At 58.2% G+C, this 15,071-nt stretch overlaps 2 protein-coding genes across 10 annotated transcripts in view; one reads left to right on the forward strand and one right to left on the reverse strand.

Annotated features, from left to right (window-relative positions):
* Positions 1-531: 531 nt before the first annotated feature.
* Positions 532-14,687, reverse strand: DBNDD1 (dysbindin domain containing 1). 3 transcript variants are annotated; one of them, XM_045382140.2, is made up of 4 exons: positions 14,509-14,687; positions 4,182-4,328; positions 3,682-3,822; positions 532-2,165 (listed from the first exon to the last, which is right to left on the reverse strand). In XM_045382140.2, the coding sequence occupies exons 3-4, from the start codon at positions 3,752-3,754 to the stop codon at positions 2,008-2,010; spliced, it is 231 nt and encodes a 76-aa protein (XP_045238075.1). In that variant the 5' UTR covers positions 3,755-3,822; positions 4,182-4,328; positions 14,509-14,687; the 3' UTR covers positions 532-2,007. The 3 variants fall into 3 exon arrangements, with proteins under 3 accessions (XP_045238075.1, XP_045238074.1, XP_005592904.1); XM_045382139.2 differs by lacking the exon at positions 14,509-14,687 and adding an exon at positions 14,214-14,369; XM_005592847.5 differs by lacking the exon at positions 14,509-14,687 and adding an exon at positions 13,812-14,055.
* Positions 13,239-15,071, forward strand: part of DRC4 (dynein regulatory complex subunit 4) — a 35,367-nt gene continuing 33,534 nt past the window's right edge. For 6 of the 7 annotated variants that reach the window (XR_010584015.2, XM_074028138.1, XM_074028137.1 and 3 more), the window contains exon 1: positions 14,084-14,254. The gene's annotated coding sequence lies outside the window, so the exon portion shown is untranslated. Of the gene's footprint in view, positions 13,733-14,083; positions 14,255-15,071 lie in introns of those variants that run through there. The other variant, XM_065537678.2, reaches the window with a different exon arrangement.

The raw sequence follows: 15,071 nt of genomic DNA on the forward strand, positions 1-15,071 counted from the left end.
CTGGGTCCATGGTCGTAGGACACCTGACTGAGAATGTTCATGTACGGGAGGCCCCAGGCTTCTCCCCTCAGAGCCCAGCACGGAAACACAGAGACCCATGGGTCTGGCAGAAGGGAGGTCAGCCCTGGCCAGGCTCCGTGGCTATCTCATTTCATGAGTAGTGACAGTGGACAGGAGTTTAGGCCTCATCTGGTGCCTCCGCATGACCAGTGCCAGTGGCGTCTGGGACAGGAATGTGTTGAGAGCGACTCCTTTGCTGGGGAGTGACTCCCTCCCCTGGCCTGGGCCACCTTTACAAACACGTGGGGCAGGACTTTCACTTCCTTAATGATTCCTTCTGTTGTGTAACTTTGGGACTAGAAATCCAGGACACTCATCCCCCAAATGGGACCCAAGTGAGCACAGCAGAGCCCTTGGGCTGCTGCAGCTGGAGAATGATCAGGGCATGGAGCCCAGGACAGCTCAGCCCACACCCCTCAGCAGGCACCTCACGCACTCTGGTGTTGGAAAGGAAGAGACTGCAACCAGGCCTTTGAATGCGCAGTGATGCTTTAATCCCACTGTTTGCAAACGAGCTCTGTGGAAGCTCAGCAGGGAGGATGGAAGACGGGGAGGAAGACCTGGCGGGTGGAGGTGTGGCCAGGGACACAGGCTGCCTTTATGGGACTGAAAGAGAAAGCTGCCTGGCTCTCTGTGACTGGAAACCAGGGAAGGAGACCTGGCCGAGGCAGGAACTGGGTTTACCAGCAGTGCTGAGAGGCAGCGGGTGGCTCAGAAGTGGGAGCAGGTGCCGCCTCTAAAGTGCCGTACACAGAAGGAGCTCAAGGCATGCCTGGGGCATCTCCAAAGCTCTACTGACAGTGAAGGCCAGGAGCCTGTTTTCCTTCCCCAGAAGTGTGCTCATGGGAAATGGGGCTGGGGCAGGCTGGCTTGCGGATGGAAAGTAAGCTTACACTTTCGTATTAAACTCATTCTTTGACTTGCTGTCAGGCGGGAAGCCCGTTCTGTGAGCTTCAGCATATAAGCATTGGGAGGGCATGAGCTGGGCCCCCAGACACCCCAGAGCAGAGGGAGCAGGGCCTGTCAGCCTCCTCTGCTGCTGCCGGACACAGACCCACGGGTCCCATGGGCCCCAAACCTGCCCAGCAAGTTTAAGGGCTGTGGGCAGGCCGTGTAACCGGGCAATGGGATGTGAGCAGAAACGAGGATGTGGCCTCATAGTGGGTGCAGGACAGGGAGACGGTGAACCCCTCCCCGAGAGCATTCCAGGAGGTGTCACCAAGTTTCCGAGGCAGTCTGGTGATATTTGGTGTTCTGAGCTAAGGAGGGAATGGACTTGCCTGTCACGCAGGGACCAAGAGAAGCAGGTGCAGGTCTTAGAGCTGAGCCTTGGGGAGGGGACCCTAGTGAGACAGTGCCTCGTGGAGTAGAAGAAGGGGCAGGATGGAAATCAAGGTGGGAATTTTGGGGCCGCTCCTCCATGTGCTTTGCTGGACAGCACATTGTCCCATTAGCCACTACCAAACCTGCCTCTGGCTTCTGAGCTTGGTAGCACAGGTAAGCGCGGAGGTTGGAGCAGCCCCCAGAGTTCCTGGAGTGGCTGTCACAGGCCTGGGTCCCCCTCACCCCAGGGTCGCCGTGGGCCACTCCACTCCTCACCACGTTTCCGGCAGTGACTCTGTGGCGTCTTCCTGACTCAGGGCCCAGGAACAAGCTGGACGTAAGGCCACTGGGCTGTGCTTGTGCTGGGTCTCCCAGAGGCATCCAGGGGCCCCATGTGTCCCCCAGGAAAGCCGGCTGGTCTCCACGTGAGGCTAAGACCTGTGCCCAACAGACAAGGCAGGCCTTGGGGCTGGCAGGGGGCTGCCCCCAGGGTGTGTGTCAGGAGGTGACGGCTGGAGCCTCGTGGGGGTGCGAAGTGTGTCTGCTGGGTCAGGACTGCCCAGATCTGCCATCGTGATGTTCTGACTCCAGCCCTGTAGGAGCTGGAGGGCAGGCGGAGATGGCTTAGTCCTCCTGGGGCCTCTCCACAGTGAGAAACGTGTCCAGGACTGTGGCCTGCCGCTCAGGGTCACCTAGGGGCTGCTTCTCGCGGTTCTGCTCAGCCCTTGTCCTCGTCCAGGAAGGGGAGCGCAGGCAGCCAGCCCGGGGCAGCGGGTGCAAACCTAGGGGGGTGCGGGCAGGGCAACTCAGCGTGGCCGAGAGGCCTGGGTGAATGCAGGAGGGCTTCAGGTCCCGTTGGCCTCCTGGGCCACTCCTGCCAATGCTCTGCACCGGCCCCTGCGCCTGGCATGCACACATCTACCTCTAACAGGAGGCCCCCACCACACACTGGCCCCACCGGAGTGGTGGGCATTGTGGTCTGGGTGGGGCCTGGGCACTGCTCCCCAGAGTCACTACAGCCCAGGCTGAGCCTCTCCTGCGTGGTCAAGTGACCCTGGTGGGGCCTCCCCAGACCACCCCCTGGCAGGTGTCCCAGCTCAGCCAACCACTCCCGTGAGCCCTGCAGGTCTCTTGGAGCCTCTGCCCCATCATGGGCCTTGTGTCTCCGTGGTGCAGGCTCTGTGGGGCTGGGGATTCCGGTGGGCTGGAGTCTGAGCCCCTCACTCCACCTCCCCAGCCACAGTAGCACATGCCTGGGCTCATGGGCTGGATGGGAAGAGTTGCCACCAACATGGAGATGGTGGGAACTGGCCAGGGTCAGGCAATGGCCGTGTCCTGGAGGTGAGCTGGGGGCTGACTCACCAGGCCCCATTACCTCCCAGACACCTGGGGCTGCAGCAGCCCAGGACACACAGGCCGACACCCCTTCCTGACACCTCCAGGAACCAGGGGAGCAGCTGGCCGCTGGCAGGATTCACAGTGGGGCTGGTCCTTTTAATGAGGTCCTGAGTGGCCTGGGGGGTGGGGAAGCAGAGGCCGGGCCAAACTGTCCCACGCAGGGAAGGCTCGGCCCTGATGCTCTCACAGTTATCACTGAAGTTCACACAGGTCACGTCAGTGTCCTTCACTGGCCATTGTTAGAAGAGACTAAGGACACGCTGTCACAGCCTCAGTGGTGAGTCCTGTGCTCTGGTCATGCTGAGCACGTGGCCGTGCTGGGGGCCGTGCTCGCAGGCAGAGTGAGGACACCGGAGCTGAGCACGTGGCCGTGCCGGGAGCCCTGCTCGCAGGCAGAGTGAGGACACCGGAGCTGAGCACGTGGCCGTGCCGGGAGCCCTGCTCGCAGGCAGAGTGAGGACACCGGAGCTGCCTTCAGGCCAATGGCAACACTCCATGGGAATCAGAGGAAGTTAAGTGAGCTGAGGAGGGGCCCGGGCTGGTGATCACCCCCACCTTTCATTCTTGGCCCAATTTATGATGAAAATTCACGTTCATTAAATTCTGCTTTTGACGAGACAGTGGCTTTAGCCTTCTGTCGTTCACTTGAAAAGTGAAGTTTTAAGCAGCTGTGATGGGGAAATTGCTTCAAGTTGGGCAAATAGCAGCGTGGTGAAATGAAGTGGTGACGGATTCTTGCTAAAACACACGCACCCCTCCCAGGACTTCCCAGGGGCCTCAGCCCACCGCGCACCCCTCCCAGGACTTCCCAGGGGCCTCAGCCCACCGCGCACCCCTCCCAGGACTTTCCAGGGGCCTCAGCCCACCGCGCACCCCTCCCAGCCCCGATGCCGGCCTCACCTGCTGGGGACTCGGTGTGGAGGTTCTCGTCGTCCGAGTCAGCAAAGACCTCGGCCAGCTCCTGGTCGGACATGTCGGTCAGCTCCGTGAGGTCCAGGAGGTCGAAGTGGACCTCCAGAGAGGAGACACTGCTCAGAGGCTCTGAGGGCAGAGAGGGTACGGTCAGCCCTCAGGCCCTCCCCCAAGGCTGCTTAGAGCCCTGGGGGTCTAGGAGAGTGTGCGCTGTGTCCTCCCACAAGGCCGTGGGTGAACCACAGCTTCCTGCAAAGCCCAGCACCATCAGGATCTGATGGGTGTTGCGTATACTCATGACTAGAAGGCTTTCACTTGGCAGATGGTGCAGCTGAGGCCCAGAGAACCAAAGCTGCAAGAGTCTAGCCTACAGCGCTGGACCCAGAGCCCCCAGGAGTGTTTGGACAGGAGGTGGACCCTGCTGCCTTGTCTCCTGGGGGAGCTCACGGGGTCCTCATAGAGTGCACTGGGCAGGGAGCAGTACTTACGCCTCCTCTCCGTGACCTGCAGGAGCCCCGGTGCTGGTATTGGGATGCCCCCCACCTCCTCCTCCACAGGCGTGTGGCCATTGTCCCCTGTCCCGTGGGCTGGGACGCCCAGCGCAGCCTGCAGCACCTCAGCCTCCTTAACGATCTCTGCATCCAAAGACACAGGGTGTTACCTTGAGACCCACAGGGCTCCCACATCCCTCCAGAACGCGGGGCTGGGTGTGAGGACTTGGCACATCCAGTCCTTTGAAACTCTGGGCAGTGACCAGCAGGTGATGGGATGGCTGGGCTTGTGACCTCATGCCTGGACCCCAGACAAGGGGTTGGGGGGCTTCAAGGAGGCTGCCCCTTCCCCTTGGGCCCGGCCTCCCCTAGTGAACAAGGACTCTGAGATCCAGATCACCCTTGGTACTCAAGCACCCGTGAAAGCAGCACCATGCAGGCCTGGAAGTTCCACCAGGGCCCGCGTGGCTCATCCCAGTGCTGTCCTGGCCTCTGAGTTCTGGCTCAGCCCAGGGTCCCCTGAAGGATCATCCGTGAGTTTCCATGCCCAGCCTCTTGGTCCCCTTCAAACCAGAACAGCCCCTCTCCACTGTCCTTTTAAAAATCAATGTTGTATTTGAGTTCAGAATAACACATTCTCATTAAATGAAAGTTAGAAACCAGGAGGAATAGGCAGGCCTGCCATTCTGTGATCACTTAGCCACCAACCACGCCTCACAGTCGAGCAAATATTCTTCCAGGTTTTTTCCTTTTTTTTTTTTTTTTTTTTTTTTTTTTGAGATGGAGTCTCTCTGTCACCCAGGCTGGAGTGCAGAGGCTCAGTCTCAGCTCACTGCAACCTCTGCCCCCTGGGTTTGAGCGATTCTCCTGCCTCATCCCCCTGAGTAGATGGGATTACAGGCATGCACCACCATGCCCGGCTAATTTTTGTATTTTTAGTAGAGACGGGGTTTCACCATATTGGCCAGGCTGGACTTCTGACCTTAGGTGACCCATCTGCCTTGGCCTCCCGAAGTGCTAGGATTACAAGGTGTGAGCCACGGAGCCTGGCCTCATTTTTTCACAAACGTAACTGTTCCTTTTTGTTTGTTTGTTTGTTTGTTTTAAGACAGAGTCTTGCTCTGTCACCAGGCTGGAGTGCAGTGGCATGATCTCGGCTCACCGCAATCTCCACCTCACAGGTTCAAGCAATTCTCCTGCCTCAGCCTCCTGAATAGCTGAGACTACAGGTGCGCGCCACCATACCCAGCTATTTTTTTTTTTTTTTTTTTTTTTTTAACTCGTGATCCACCCGCCTTGGCCTCCCAAAGTGCTGGGATTATAGGCGTGAGCCACCACGCCTGGCCCAACTGTTTCTTTTTTATACTTAACAATTGTTTTGTCAGACGAGAGCAGGAGGCCCCTTGGCTGCTGACCCAAAGCTAGAGACATTGGCAACTCTTACATCCGTCCCTCCACAGATCCCCTCAGCCCTCCCCAGCTGCTCACCCTCTCATCCAGGGCCACATCATTCTAGCAGCCACCTCACTTGCCACAGGCAGCCAGAGAGTCCTGTTAGCCAGAGTCAGGCCTGTCCCTGGGGGCATGCTCCCCTTTGGCCTTAGGCCCTGCAGGTCCATTCTTAGGGAAGAGACAAAGCACTTGCTTTTTGACCCCACCCATTGCCCCTGCAGGAACCTGTTTCCAGATGGCCCTCCTTCCCTCAGCTGCTTCCTGGACCCTGCGTGGCAGGGGCCTTCTGGGGACACCAGCACTTCCCCCGAGTGGGTGCTCAGCACACGCTTGTCAGATGGACAGGTGCCCTCCTGCTTCTGCCAGGAGCACCCTGAGGACCCTGTGAGGTATTTTTGGCAGCCCCCAGTGGTGAGCACAGATCGTAGCTGGATGTGCTTGAAGCCGAGGGGAGCAGCTGGGATTCGGTGCCAACAGCTGCCTGGGAGGGGTGGGCCTGTCCTCCCCCATGGCACTAGCTGGCAGCCTAGATACTGCCAGGTGAGCCTGGTGGGTCTGCAGCGTCCGTCCTAGCGCACCCCCACCTCTCCCCAGCGGAGCCAATGGAGCTGCAGGCCCGCAGGTGCCCGGCCTCCTGAGTGAGGAGCACCAGTGCAGGGCTGGGAGGTCCCCATTGGCTTAAGAACTTGGCAGTGTGGCTGTAGGCAGGTGACCTGGCAGCGAGCCGAGTGTTAGGCTCTGCCTGGGCAGCAGCCCTGTGGCCTGACGGTGGCCCACCTGCCTCCTGTCTGAGGAGCCGAGTGCTGTGTCATCGCATGGCCCATTTCAGGCCTGGGGGTTGGGCAGGCTGGACGGGGCTCGCAGAATCTGGTTTCTGCCTCTCCACTGGCATCTGGAATGAGGTTTCTGAGCATCCTAAAGGGTCAAGTTACTGGTGTCTTGGCCCACCCCCAAGTCCAGCAGGGATACCTGCCTGCCCAGAGGGCACAGGGGACAGGGGATGAGATGTGGACTCTGTTCTAAGGCTGTGAGCAGGGGGACCTCCCGGACATCAGCAGGAAGAAGGCTGCTTGACCACTGTCCGTAGCGCTGAGGGGGCGCCCAGGGGAGGGAGACCCAGCCTGCCCTTGGGCCCTTCCTCAAGGAGAAACAGTGTAGCCCGCAGCCGCAGGTCCCTGCCCACAGGTAGAGCACCCTCTACATGTGCTCATGTCCCGCTGGACGGTGCTGTGGTCACCGTTCCAAAACACTTCCACACAACTCAGAGTGGTGGCCATGGCTGCAGAGGGCGTAGCTCTGTCCCAGCCTTGAGTCTCAGGAGGGTGCTGCAGCTGGCCCTGAGGGTGCAGCGGGGGCCTCAGACCTGCCAGGTCCAGGACAGAGCAGGGGCTCTCCCTCTGGCACAGCTGATCCAGAGCCCTGAGAGCAGGTACGAGTGGGGAACCGAGGTGCAGGGTAAGTCACTGGCCAGGAGGCCCTGCTCTCAGGATCCCCAGCTGAGGAGGCTACAGGGGCTCTTACCTCCCCAGGTTTATAGGCCAGGCATGTCCCCCATGGGCACCCTCACCCCAGAGCAGGACTCTGGGGAATAGCCCTCAGCTCCACCTCTGTCCCTCCCTGCCCCTCCTTCTGTCCTGAGGGGCACCCCCTCCTATTTTTTCTTTCTTTCTTTTTTTTGAGATGGATTTTTGTTCTTGTCCAGGCTGGAGTGCAATGGCGCGATCTCGGCTCACGGAAACCTCTGCCTCCTGGGTTCAAGCGATTCTCCTGCCTCAGCCTCCCGAGAAGCTGGGATTATAGGCATGCACCACCATGCCCAGTGAATTCTGTATTTTTAGTAGAGATGGGGTTTCTCCATGTTGATCAGGCTAGTCTCAAACTCCTGACCTCAGGTGATCTGCCTCCCTCAACCTCCCAAAGTGCTGGCATTATAGGCTTGAGCCACCGCGCCTGGCCTCTCTCTCTCTCTTTTTTAAGAGACAAGGTCTCCCTGTTGCCCAGGCTGGAGTGCAGTGGTAAAACCATAGCTCACTGCAGCCTCAACTTCTTCAGCTCAAGCGATCCTCCCACCTCAGCCTTCTGAGTAGCTAGGACCACCACTCCTGGCTAATTAAATTTTTTTCTGGTAGAGACGGGGTCTTGCCGTATTGCCCAGGCTGATCTCGAACTCCTGGGTTCAAGCGATCATCCACCCTGGCCTCCCATCCCCTCCTCTCTGGCAGCCCCCTGATATCAAGGAAACCTGGGGCAAGAGCAGTTCTGCAGAGAATCTCTGTGGGGACAGCACCCTTAGAAGCAGGGTGGGGCAGGTGGTTCTGGGTTAATAATGACTGCTGGGTGTGGTGGTACACACCTGTGTGGCGGCTACTCGGGAGGCTGAGGCAGGAGGACCGCCTGAAACCCAGGAGGTCAAGAATGCAGTGAGCTATGATCGTGCCACTGCATTCCAGCCTGAGCAACAGAGCAAAACCCTGCCTTAAAAAAAAAAAAAAAAAAAAAAGGCAGTGGCTTATGGTTTTCTAGGACAGTCCCAGCATTCTGTGTTTATTGACTAACTCCATTCTCACCTCACCCTAACTCCCAGCTACATGGGGAAGACTCTGAGATTTGTACTTGAGAGGAAGAAGCTGAGGCACAGAGTAGCTCAGCATCTGTCCCCAGCATGCAGCACAGGGCTGGCCACAGACGCAGCTGGAGCTCTCAGCCATCACCTGTCAGCCTGTTCCTGATCATGGCGTGGGGAAGGGAGACAGGGATCCTGGTTCAGGGCCCAGCAGAGGGAGCAGAAAGTCCCTCACTTGCTGGCTTAGGTTCCCTGGGTCCTGACCCCGGGGGAAGTGGATCTCTGAAGGAAGGTGGGACAGAGGTGGAGTCTCCCCTTGTAGCCCCCCTCTCGCTGGGCGGGGCCCCTCATCCAGACGAAGGCTCTCATTCATTCACCAACCAAGACTTCTGAATCGCCCTCCATTCTGGGGACATGGCCTAGACAAACTAGATGATTCCTGCCCTTCTGAAGGGCAGTCAGTGCAGGGAGCAGTGTGGGGCTGTGCTCCCATTTTAGGGAGGGTCTGGGGAGGGTGCTCTACCGAGACTTGGAGGAGAAGCCTGCAGGTGGGAGGGAGCCGTGTGATACTGGGGGGACATGCATAAGGGCCCTGAGCAGAGTGCATTTGAGGACAGCTGGGGGCTGTGAGGCAGGGCAAGGGTGGGTGTGTGCAGGTTGTATGGACCTTGTCAGAACTTTGGTTTCTACGCCGAGTGAGCTGGAAGAAGCTGCTGAAGGGTTTGAGCTGAGTGGGACAGCATCTACCTGAATTTTTTTTTTTTTTTTTTTTTTTGAGGTGGAGTCTAACTCTGGCGCCAGGCTGGAGAGCAATGGCGCAATCTCTGCTCGCTGCAAACTCCACTTCCTGGGTTCAAGCGATTTTCTTGCCTCAGCCTCCCGAGTAGCTGGGATTACAAGTGTGCACCACCATGCCTGGCTAATTTTTGTATTTTTAGTAGAGACGGGGTTTCATCCTGTTGGCCAGGCTGGTCTTGATCTCCTGATCTCGTGATCTACCTGCCTTGGCCTCCCAAAGTGCTGGGATTACAGGCGTGAGCCACCGTGCCCGGCCAATACCTGCATTTTTACGATGAGGCCAGCAAGGCACAGTCCAGCGGGAGGTAAGTCTGCAGGCACTGCTCCCACCATCCTCCATGTATGCTGGGTGACCTCTGCTTGTGCTGGGACAGGGACCCCCAGCAGGACCTCAACCAAACAGCAATCCCCTTCCCCATCTTACACTGGAGAAGGGGCATGGGAATGCCAGCAGTCCTCATTATAGATCCTGGGGTCCCAAGGGACCACAGACAGCTTCTGGGACAAAGCTCTAGCCCAGTGGAGCAGCACAGCAGCCCTGTGTGGAATGAATATCATAATTGACAGTGAATATCATAATTGAAGCATCTTTTCGGCCTGGCGCGGTGGCTCACGCCTGTAATCCCAGCACTTTGGGAGGCCAAGGCAGGTGGATCACTTGAGGCCAGGAGTTCGAGACCAGTCTGGGCCAACATGGCAAAACCCCATCTCTACTAAAAATACAAAAATTAGCCGGTGTGGTGGTGCGTGCCTGTAGTCCCAGCTACTCAGGAGGCTGAGGCAGGAGACTCACTTGAACCTAGGAGGCGGAGTTTGCAGTGAGCAGAGATCATGCCACTGCACTCCAGCCTGGGTGACAGAACGAGACTCTGTCTCAAAAAAAAAAAAAAGCATCTTTTCATATTTCTACATTCCTGAGACAGCAACGCATCTGTAGCTAATGGTGTCAGCATTGATGGGATTCAGTCCTGTAAGCATTTGAAGCCACCAGGTATCTAGTCTGATCCTTCCCCACCTCCCTTTGGCAGTGGCCTGATCTTTATTCTGTAAACTCTGGTGCCTTGGCCTGTGTTGAGGCTTTGGGGAAGGAAAATTTGGAAGATGCAGCTTTTCCCATCAGGACACTAATTTTTTGGCCAGAAGAATGTGATGCCAGGGACACACAAGACCTGAGCACCCAGGAGGGGCAAGATTGATCTTGGCATGAAGAGCGTGCAGCTGCTGTAAGGCATGCTCGTGATTCCTCTAGTGACTGAACCTACCGTGTAATACTCACAGCATACAAATACGTGTTCGTTAACCATATCAGTAAAGCTGTGGTCAACAGCAGGCTACTAGCAGTTAAGTTTTTGGGGAGTCAAAGGTTCTATGTGGATTTCAGACTTTGAGGGAGGTTGGCGCCCCTAACCCTTATGTTGTTGATGAGTCAGCTATACACGCATGTCCACAGCGTGATTTGCAGGAGCCCAAAGTGGAAGCAATCGAATGCATGTCAGTGGCTCAATGGATAAACAAAATGTGATTCAGCCCAAGAAGGACTGCGGCACCGACACAGGATACCACGTGGATGAGCCTGATCACCTCATTTGAGTGAAAGCCAGGCCCAGAAGGACTAATACTGCATGACACCGTTCTTACGAAGTGTCCGGAATAGGCAAGTGCATAGAAATCCGATCAGTGATTGTCAGAGGCGGCGGCGGGGGTGGGGGGCAGTGGAGAAGGGGAGAATGGGTATGGGTTTTTTTTTGCGGGGGGAAACGAAGATATTATAAAATTAGATAGTGGTGGTGACCTCACAATTTTGTGAATATACTAAAACAGTGAGTTGCACACTTCAAAAGGGTGAACTGTATATGTGAATAATATCTCAATTTAAAAACAATCCTCAATGGAAACAAAGGCTGATCTTGGCTGGAGTTGATACTCGCATACACTGTGAGTCAGCCACGCACCAGACCCCCAGGCTCAGCCCCAGAGCAGGCTGGGACTGGGTAGAGCGAGAAGCATCAGCTCCAAGCAGCTTGTATCTAGTTCCTGGCTGCATTCCTAGGACCGAGCACACAGTAGGTGCGCAGTGAACAAATGAGGGTGAATCAAGGAGCCCAGTAGCCCACGGTTAGTAAGGAGCTGTGCTAGGAATCACCCAGGCCTGTCTGACACCCTCTCAACAAGCTTGTGGGGAGAAGAAAACTTCTCACCGGCGAGACCTGCTGCTTTTCCCAGGGTGGGAACCAGAGGCTCAATGCTAGGCAGGCATGGGGGCAGGTGCTGGCAGCCCCCAGGGTCTCCAGGGCCAGGGCAGAGGCAAGCAGGTATTTCTGATGCCCCAGAAAGGACCCCGGAGTGTGGGGTCACAACAATGTTCTGGTCCTTACCCCAGTACAGCCCCTATCAAGGGGGACCCAACCCCCCTGCAGGGGTTGCTGGTGCCCTGGCTGATGAGTGGGCACTGAAGCAGCATCCCAGTGAGGGAGCCAGGAGTTGGGGTGCCTCAGCCCAGCCCCCAGGCTTCCCTGAGGGCTGATTGCTGATGCCCTGTGCTCTGCTGCTGACCTATTTTCCAGCACATTCTCGACTGGAAAACTTGGCCCAAATCCTGTTCCCTGTTGTGTGCCCAGGGCCCTGCCCAGAGCATCGAGAAGGCACTTGGCACACACCACTGTATGGATGAATGAGCTAATGAAGTGAATGAATGAATATCATAAACTAACTGGCTGCAGGGAAGGCAAGATGGTCGCAGAGGCAGGGGCCACCTGCCGCCCATCCCCCAGCACCTTCCTCTCTGGATTTGGACCCCCAAAGCATTTCAGGGATGCTGGGGTAGCCCTGTCTAGACTCTCAGCCTCCTGAGGATCCCTCTCATTCTCCCTGTGGTCCCTCGGGCAGACTGAGTTGGGGTGGGTTACAGCCCTGGCTTCCAGGTGGGGCCCTCAGCGAGGGCACACGTCACATTCCTGTGCACACATGCACCTCCGTGTTCTACATTTCATATTAAGAAATAATTCCTTTAGGTGCAAAAATAGTGTTTTAATAATGTTTTATAAAAATCGTAGTTTACAGATATTTCTGATTATTTATCAGTGAAATAATATGTCTAGATTTGGTTCAAACCACTAATGAAGGGAGGTTGGTGGTAGTCTGGAGAGGAGACTGTGGGCCTAGGGGCTGGGATATCACACATGGGCCTTTGTCATGCTGTTCTCTCTACTTTTGTAAGGTTTTCAAAAGTAAGTGATAAGTAATGACAGTTATAGTCACCAACGTGTGATCTCATGAGGTTCCACAAAGTAGGCATCACTGGCCACTTTGCAGACAAGGAAACAGGCATTGGTGTCAAGAGTGTGAGCCCTCAGAGGACAGGGCCCTATCTTCCCACTAAGTCCCCACCCCAGGGAGGGTACTGCGCAGAGCCGTGACCTGCAGGTAGATACCTGTGCACTGATTGAGTCAGGTATCTGAAGCCCCCAGCCAGTAAGTGATGGGCTCAGAAACTGAACCTGCTTTCTCTGCCTTTTAAGCTGCTGGGAAGTCCTCCTTTTTTCCCAAAGGAGGAGGGAAAAGAGATTAACCTCCACTCCCAAATGCCTTGGGCTTCCACAGCCCTGCAGGGGAAGCAGAGCTGTCTCCACTGACAGACATGGAAATTGAGGCTCAGAGGGGCCTGACTGCCCACAGTTCACAGCTGGAAACAGGTCTGAGACCCCCAAGCCCTCACTCTCAACTTCCAGGCTTCCTATGTCCACAAAGCTGCTATTGGGAAGACCCAGGGGACTGAGACTATCAGTGTTAAGAAAGAAATCTGATCCCTCCCACAAATGACAAAACAAAACCCAAATCCACCAGCCCTGGGGCATTCGTCCCTCCACCTTGGACTGCAGACACACAGGGTGGGTGGACCTGCTCCTCCTGGGGACGCCACTGTGTGTGGCTGGGGGACTGAGAGGTTCCCATGTAGTTACAGAGTGGCAGGCTGGCCTGTGCCCTCAGGTACCTGCTGGCTCCCTGCAGTGGGACCTCTAGGAAACCAGGAGGTGGTGGGCTTGGCTGGGCAGGTGGAGGTGTCCGCAGTTTGCATCCAAGTTCCTACCTAGGCCAATGGAACCTCGAAAGCCCTTTTGGAAAAGGCTCTGGGAAGCGGGGAGAGTCTGAGAGCTTTCTTCCCGTTACCAACTCCAAGGTCCTGCAGTAGGGCCTCCACCATCAGGGCAGGGAGCGCTCCACGCGCACCTACCCTCCCCGGTGAGCGTGCGCCTGGGCCGCGCCCGGACCAGCCACGCTTGCAGCTCTGGAGCCCCCGGCAGGCCGCACCCGTGCATGCCCCACGCCCCCACCAAGACGCATCTCAGCCCCTCGCCCCTGGCAGGATCCCTGCCACGGTCTACGGCCCTCGCGCCCCGGACTCACGGCTGGGCGAACAAAGCGGACGCGCTTGCAAGCGACCAGCGTCGCCCCCACGCCCCACCGACAGGGACCCCAAACTCCAGCCTCGGAACGCCCCTCCCCCGCTCCCCGGGTCACCGGCTGACTCTGCTGGGAGGGGGCTCAGGACGAAACTCCGGGCCACCCACCAAGGAGCGTGCCCGGCACGGCTTCCCGGGCCGGGAACGCAGAGAACAAGGGGGCGGAGACTCGGTCTGTGTGCCCCCAGCCCCGCGCGGGGACCGCGCCCGGGAGGTGCCCCTGGTCCGCCGGACGCCCCCGAGTTGCCAAAGGGGTCTCCCGGGAGCAGCGAAGGGTGAGCCCTGGGGGGAGGGGCTGCGGCTCGCTGCGGGAAAGCGCTGCTCGGGGGTCTCGGGGGCTGCGGCTGAACTCACCTCCGGGGCCGGCGCCCTCCGGGGGCTCCATGCGGCCGGCGGGGTCTGGGAGGGGCACCGGCGACGGCGGTGTCGCCTGGCCCGGGCGCCCCAACAGCTGCGGCAGCTACTCGGCCCCGGCTCCGGGCGCAGCGCATCGGGGCAGCAACCGGGGGGCCGCGGCGGCAGGGAGGAGCCCGCGGGGCGGGGCGCGCAGCTGCTCCCGGGCCCCGGCCCCCTCCCAGCGCCCCCCCAGCCGCAGGACAGGTGCGGCCCCGCCCCGGCCCGCGCGCGCCCCCTGCCGGCCCCCGGCCCCGCGGACGCCTCCCCCGCCGACCCTTCACTCGTGGGCCGCGGACCTCCCCGGGACCCCGCTGCGACCTCCCGACCCTGGCCGGGCGTCCGGGGCTCCTGCGCACTCACTCGGCAGCCGCGCCCGCTTGCGTCCTCTTGTTCTCTTTCAGGTGCGTGCGTGTGGGGCGCCACTGTGTGCGGGCGCCCCTCGGGGCTGGCGAGGGGCACAGGAGGGGCCTGACTCGGGCGGGTAATGACAGAATCGCAGAGCGCACTGGATGGTGTGAATTAACGCGGGGGGTGGGTGGGGGCGAGGACGTGTACTTGGGAGGCTGGAAGGGGCGGGGTGGGGGATGGGAGGCAAGGAGAGGGCGGCGGGGCCCGGGCTGCAGAGAGTGCCCAGGCAGTTTCGATGAAATCCCACCTCCCAGCAGGCGCTCAAACCCCCGCCGCGTGGGGCCGACTCTCTCAGCGCACAGAGCTCTCGTGCAGTGTCTCCTTGCTTCTCCCACTGATCCTAAGAAGAAGGTATCCTTTCAGGTGAAGAAGCACAGAGACCGTAGGTAACCTGTCCAACGATGCAGTCGGGTGCTGAGAAGCTCTGACTCCAGGCCCGTGCTCTGCACTTGAAACAAAACAAACCAAACCAAAGTGTCAGGTAGGAAGAATTTGTTCCCAGCTGGGAGTGAAAAAGGCAATGAACTTGACAGATGGACTTGAGCGGCCCAGATTGCAGGAAAGGCTGTTTCAGAGGCCAGTGGTCCGTTCAGCTTCCACTAACCACAGTCAGCCCTCAAGGCCCTGGCTGCCCCGCCCAGCCTGACTCCTGCCCCTACTCCGGTTACACGGGGGTAGTGCATGTCTTTGAGTCTGGAAGTCAGTGGGGCAGGCTTTTAGTTTCCCTGTTTCTTTAGTTTACAAAACAAACAAAAACTGCTGTTTAAAAGCCTCTGAAATGATTTCATGACCCACTGGCCTCCTCGCCAC

This window comes from Macaca fascicularis, chromosome 20 (assembly GCF_037993035.2).
Source record: "Macaca fascicularis isolate 582-1 chromosome 20, T2T-MFA8v1.1".
Lineage (NCBI taxonomy): Eukaryota > Metazoa > Chordata > Mammalia > Primates > Cercopithecidae > Macaca > Macaca fascicularis.

Excerpts from the sequence above, each read along its gene's own strand:
- DBNDD1 (XM_005592847.5), bottom strand. The coding sequence starts at position 13,842 with ATGGAGCCCCCGGAGGGCGCCGGCCCCGGAG. Across the intron at positions 4,329-13,811 it reads GGAGGGCGCCGGCCCCGGAG|AGATCGTTAAGGAGGCTGAG; the intron begins GTGAGTTCAGCC and ends CTTTGGATGCAG. Across the intron at positions 2,166-3,681 it reads CCACACCGAGTCCCCAGCAG|GTTTGCACCCGCTGCCCCGG; the intron begins GTGAGGCCGGCA and ends GCACCCCCCTAG.